Source organism: Alexandromys fortis, unplaced genomic scaffold (assembly GCF_014885135.2).
Source record: "Alexandromys fortis isolate MF-2015 unplaced genomic scaffold, M_Fortis_MF-2015_v1.1 scaffold_182, whole genome shotgun sequence".
NCBI classification, from domain to species: Eukaryota; Metazoa; Chordata; class Mammalia; order Rodentia; family Cricetidae; genus Alexandromys; species Alexandromys fortis.
The window spans coordinates 2,954,160-2,959,674 of NW_026068068.1; the positions used below are offsets into that span (position 1 = coordinate 2,954,160).

Here is a 5,515-nt window from a genome sequence, read left to right on the forward strand (position 1 = left end):
CGAGATCTTCAATCTCTCAGGAACGTACACTTTATTGTATTGTTCCTGTTCCCCACCCCCAGCTTTGGTGAGCGCGCGCACGCACACACTCCTCTTCTCTCTCTATCTGGAGCTCACAGTCGCACACCCACTCTCCACCGACTCTTAACCCGGGATTGAACGCACTGTCGTTCCCGATTTACTAGCCTAAAGGGACTCAGTTACGCTACACGTTTCCCAGCTCTGTCCCTTGCCCCTCTTTGTCACACGCTCAGTTACCCCCGCCCCCCCATACACACTCCCCCGGTGCTTGCACGACGTCTGCTCTCCCCTTCTTGACTACGTCCTTGAGACCCTGACCCAGTCACCCCTCCGCTCTCTGTACTGCTCTCTCCGGGGATGGGTCACACTCGAGATCACTTTGCACGCGCGTGCACACGCACATTCTGCGACACTCTCACCCCCTCCCTCCGGTGCCGATGACCTCACGGCGCGCGCGCAGCGCGGCCCGGCGAGGTCGCAGATTGGTTGGCCGCGCCTCCGCGGCACTTCAAAGCCGGAGAGGGAGCTACAATTGTGGCGGAATGGGCGGAACTGATCATTGTATTGCACACCTCTAAAAAAAACACTGCCTCTGATTTATCAATATAAAAAAGATCCTCTGAGAGGAGGAGGGCGCTTCTGTGTGATGGCAACTTCACTTCTAGGGGTGAGTCTCAGGATCTTCTCTCGCTGGTTTAATTAGTTTCCTTTTATTGCCGATTGGAGGGGGTTAAAGTCTCCCCGGCCAGGCCACGGGCTATCAGTCTCTCTATTGAGAGCCCCCCCCCCAGCCCCATACAAGAGAGTTCAGAGAAAACAAAGAGGGGGGAGAGGAGGCAGAGCTACTTTTTTTCAGCACAGGAAAGGTTTGGAGGGCATTGGGACCCGCCACCTCGCAGCGCCCGGCCGCTCCTGCCCGGGAGACCGCGTAGCCCCTAAGACACTCGATTTTGGAGGGGGAACGCGAGTAAGTTTTCTCCCTCCTGGGCGTACTGCGGATTTTTCCCCTTCCCCTTAAATTTTTTCCTCAGCCCGCCCTGTATTGCAGGTACGTTGAACTCGTCTTATTTCTATCATTGTAGATACACTTAGAAAGAAAAGAAAAGAAAGAGAGAGAGAGAGAGAGAGAGAGAGAGAGAGAGAGAGAGAGAGAGAGAGAGGAAGGAAGGAAGGAAGGAAGGAAGGAAGGAAGGAAGGAAGGAAGGAAGGAAGACTGAAAAAGCGAGTAAGCCTTACAGTTTGGCCTCTTTGGGCCCGGGAGAAGCAACCAAGGATGGGTTGAGGGGTACCGGAACAGTATTTTCAAAGCTCTCTCCGGATTGCAGAGTAGCGATCTTAAATGCAGGCCAGTGTTTTCCCCAGGTGGCACGGCCAAGGGAACTTCTCCCGCCCCAGTCTGGACTTTCTGTTCGTTTGATCAAAAGCGTCTAGGGCTTTGTGCACACAAGAGTGTTGTCTTAGGTGAGAATTCTTGTTAAACTCTTCTTTAGCGTGGCGTTTTGCTCCGGAATCAGACGCCCCAACCAAACTTGTCCCCTCCTGTAGACTAGGAGGCAGCCGGGCGCCGGGGCAGCTGGGGGTGTCAGGTGAGTTGGTGGCGGCGTGCCGCAGCTAGAGATGGGGAGCAGTGGGGCGTCTAGAGACTACCAGGGGACTAATGCACATTTCTTCCCTCCCCCACCGGTCCTTTGCCCACCACCCCTCCCCCACCCCTCTCCTCCGGTCCGGGTCTCAGGAAGAACCGAGGTTGGGATCCACTCCTCTGGCCATGCTTGCTGCTACCTGTAATAAGATCGGCAGCCCCAGCCCGTCTCCCTCCTCCCTGTCGGACAGCTCTTCTTCCTTCGGTAAAGGCTTCCACCCCTGGAAACGCTCTTCGTCCTCCTCATCCAGCAGCTGCAACGTAGTGGGTTCCAGTCTCTCCAGCTTCGGCGTGTCTGGGGCCCCTCGGAACGGCGGCTCGTCCTCCGCAGCAGCAGCGGCGGCGGCGGCAGCGGCGGCGGCCGCGGCCCTGGTGTCCGACTCGTTTAGCTGCGGCGGCTCGCCGGGCTCCAGTGCCTTCTCCCTCACCTCCAGCAGCGCCGCAGCCGCGGCCGCAGCAGCCGCCGCGGCCGCCTCCAGCTCGCCCTTTGCCAACGACTACTCCGTGTTTCAGGCCCCGGGCGTCTCTGGGGGCAGCGGTGGTGGGGGCGGCGGCGGCGGCGGTTCCGGGGCGCACTCACAGGACGGTTCCCACCAGCCGGTGTTCATCTCCAAGGTGCACACGTCGGTGGACGGGCTGCAAGGCATCTACCCGCGCGTGGGCATGGCGCACCCGTACGAATCGTGGTTCAAGCCCTCGCACCCGGGCCTGGGCGCCGCGAGCGACGTGGGCTCCGCGGGCGCCTCCAGCTGGTGGGACGTGGGCGCTGGTTGGATCGACGTGCAGAATCCCAATGGGGCGGCTGCGCTGCCTGGCTCGCTGCACCCTGCCGCCGGGAGTCTTCAGACGTCGCTGCACTCGCCGCTCGGAGGCTACAACTCGGAATACTCGGGCCTGAGCCACTCTGCTTTCAGCAGTGGCGCTTCCTCTCACCTGCTCAGCCCGGCGGGCCAGCACCTCATGGACGGCTTCAAACCGGTGCTGCCAGGCTCCTACCCTGATTCGGCCCCGTCGCCGCTGGCCGGCGCGGGCAGCTCCATGCTGAGCGCCGGGCCTGCGGCGCCGCTGGGGGGATCCCCACGCTCGTCCGCGCGCCGCTACTCGGGCCGCGCCACCTGCGACTGCCCCAACTGCCAGGAGGCTGAGCGGCTTGGCCCCGCGGGGGCGAGCCTGCGGCGCAAGGGGCTGCATAGCTGTCACATCCCGGGCTGCGGCAAGGTGTACGGCAAGACGTCGCACCTGAAGGCGCACCTGCGCTGGCACACGGGCGAGCGGCCGTTCGTGTGCAACTGGCTGTTCTGCGGCAAGCGCTTCACGCGCTCTGACGAGCTGCAGCGGCACCTGCGGACCCACACGGGCGAGAAGCGCTTCGCCTGCCCGGTGTGCAACAAGCGCTTCATGCGCAGCGACCACCTGAGCAAGCACGTGAAGACGCACAGCGGCGGCGGCGGCTCGGCGGGCTCCAGCGGCGGAAAGAAGGGCAGCGACACCGACAGCGAACACAGCGCTGCGGGCAGTCCGTCTTGCCACTCCCCTGAGCTGCTGCAGACCCCGGAACCCGGCCACCGCAATGGCCTGGAGTGACTGTCGCGCAACCTCCCACCTGGCCCTGTCGGGCACGTACGCCTGGCCCGGACTCCCGAGTTGGCTCACCGTCTCGCGCTCTCTCCCCAACTCCCCGTTCCCCCTTTCTCCGGCTTCCCTCTCCAGATTTTATGAAAGGGATGTGGACAGTAAGTAAGCCCGCTTCTGCGGCTGGAGCCCTGGCTCCCTCCTGCAAGGTGACAGCGAGGTCTGGCTCAGTGGGAACCCGCTCCTCCCGCTCCCGGCCAGCGGAACTTCGAGGGGGCAGAAGCCTCAGAACGAGGTGGATGGGGTGTCTGATAGACCCGATCCCGGCCTCTGCAGCCGCGGAAAGCGCATTGCTCAACCGGCTTGAGCAGAAGCTGCAGGGAGGGAGAAGCCGAAGGTCGGGCAAAGCACCCTGCCCGGACCCCCGAGCGCGCCCCTTGTGCCGCTGTCCCACTTTGAGCACTGCCCTGCACGCAGGCCTGCTGCACCCTGACCGGGTTAGCAGAATTTAGCTCTCCCCACTCAGCTCTGCCTAGCTCTTATGTGCCCTGCGGGTGAACCGCTGCGACTTGTGCGAAGGGAAATCAATGCCGCTACCGGTTTTCATCTCTGCGACTTAAAAAAAAAAAAAAAAAAAAAAAAAAACTGAAAAACTGAGAGGAAAAATAAACAAGCAACTTTCCTCTTAGCTTCCCGTTTAAATACTTTTTCTCTGCCTGTGAGCACGTCTTTCCAAACTGCTATTACCGGTCCCAAAGTTATTTTGGTGGCAGTAACTTACGGGGTGGGGGTGGGAGTGAGGGTAGGTGTCTTTTTCTTATGCAAAAATACCCCCTTTCCGGTGAGAGCAGATTAACCACCTTCGTGATTGTCCCTTTCTACCTCGTTTTTTCACCATTCCCGAAAATCTTCTCCCAATCTTTTTTTTTTTCTCCCCCTTTGGGTTAGTTCAACAGTCAATTTATCTACTCATTTCTGTAAATTATTGCAAGTCGTTTAATATTTTCGGATTAAACTTTTTGTGGTTTAAGCTCAGACGAAAAAGCTATCGTTTATTTCAGATGAGGCTGCAGTTTAAATGCCAAAAGAGGGAAACAGTAAATAAAACTGAAATTCTTTGTAAAATATATCTGAACCTAATGGTTTGTACAACTGGAAAGTCATTCTAGGTTAGTTTCCCATTAGACACGACTCTGCCGCTGTGAGGTGTGAGGCACATTGTCCAGGAGACGATTTTGTATAGTATTTTTCTTGTACATTACTTCCGGTAAATATTTGAAAATATATTGAAGTAAACTTGATTTTTTTTCTTTTTTGTCAGAAGAAAATATTAAGAGTTATTACTGAGGTTCTGATGAGCTGCAGGTTTTTTTGAACTCAATTCTGGAGGTGCAGAGCCACACACGCACTTTCCCGGCCTAGTTTTGCTCGAATATGAATTTAGATAGGTATCAAGCTGTAACTAAGACACTGTTTGATAAATGTTGGATGACATTTAATTTAATGGAGCATGTACTTATTTGCATTTGCTGGCAGTCCAGGCGTAGTTAAAGTGAGAGTTCTTCTATACTTCATAATAACGGGGTCTGGCAAACCCATGTATTAAATAAATTGTCCAAGTGATACTCGACTAACTTTGGCCTTTGTGTATTTCCTGAAGGTGATACTGTTAACTGTTGACAAACACTCCTGACACTACATTTAAGTGTTGTTTGCAGAGTCTGCAAACTAACTATTCATTGTAATGTTGAAATAATTTGGATATTTCACATTGAAATGAAAAGCCTTTCTCTGGAACATTTTAGACTTGCATTTTAAATGCATGAAATGTAATTGATTTATTTGTAATATTTTAAATGGTATTAATAAACTAAGATAAAAGACTAGGTCAGTTAATTTGTATTTTTTTCCCTTTTAAAACTATGGGCATTTGCATTTTATCTTCAGTTTTATGTGTATTTTAAACAAAATATGACCCTGTTTTTTTGGTAATATTTAAATATTTGCCTTTAAGATATTATGTAGATGGAAGATCTATTTGGCAAAGTTGTGTTTTCTTTGTTTACCAAGATAAAGATTATAGTGTCTAAGATATGTAATTAATTATTTACCATTAGATTTAGCTCATAGCATCAGGATTTATTGATCTCTTAGAACTTGTAGTAATTTACCAAACAATTCAAAGATATTTTATGTTGCTGCTTCCTTCTTGGGCTTCAGAAGGCCTCAGGTTGTTGGCCTTTGATTGCATTTAGTATTTAAAAGGCCAAGACTTAACAT

At 53.7% G+C, this 5,515-nt stretch overlaps 1 protein-coding gene across 4 annotated transcripts; it reads left to right on the plus strand.

Moving 5' to 3' along the window:
* Positions 1–332: 332 nt before the first annotated feature.
* Sp8 (Sp8 transcription factor) lies at positions 333–5,126 on the plus strand. 4 transcript variants are annotated; one of them, XM_050120831.1, is made up of 3 exons: positions 334–688; positions 1,512–1,607; positions 1,757–5,126. In XM_050120831.1, exon 3 carries the CDS (start codon positions 1,790–1,792, stop codon positions 3,245–3,247), a length of 1,458 nt encoding a protein of 485 aa, XP_049976788.1. In that variant the 5' UTR covers positions 334–688; positions 1,512–1,607; positions 1,757–1,789; the 3' UTR covers positions 3,248–5,126. The 4 variants fall into 4 exon arrangements, with proteins under 4 accessions (XP_049976787.1, XP_049976788.1, XP_049976791.1 ...); XM_050120832.1 differs by lacking the exon at positions 334–688 and adding an exon at positions 706–1,069; XM_050120830.1 differs by lacking the exon at positions 1,512–1,607 and having other exon boundaries at positions 333–688.
* Positions 5,127–5,515: the final 389 nt, after the last annotated feature.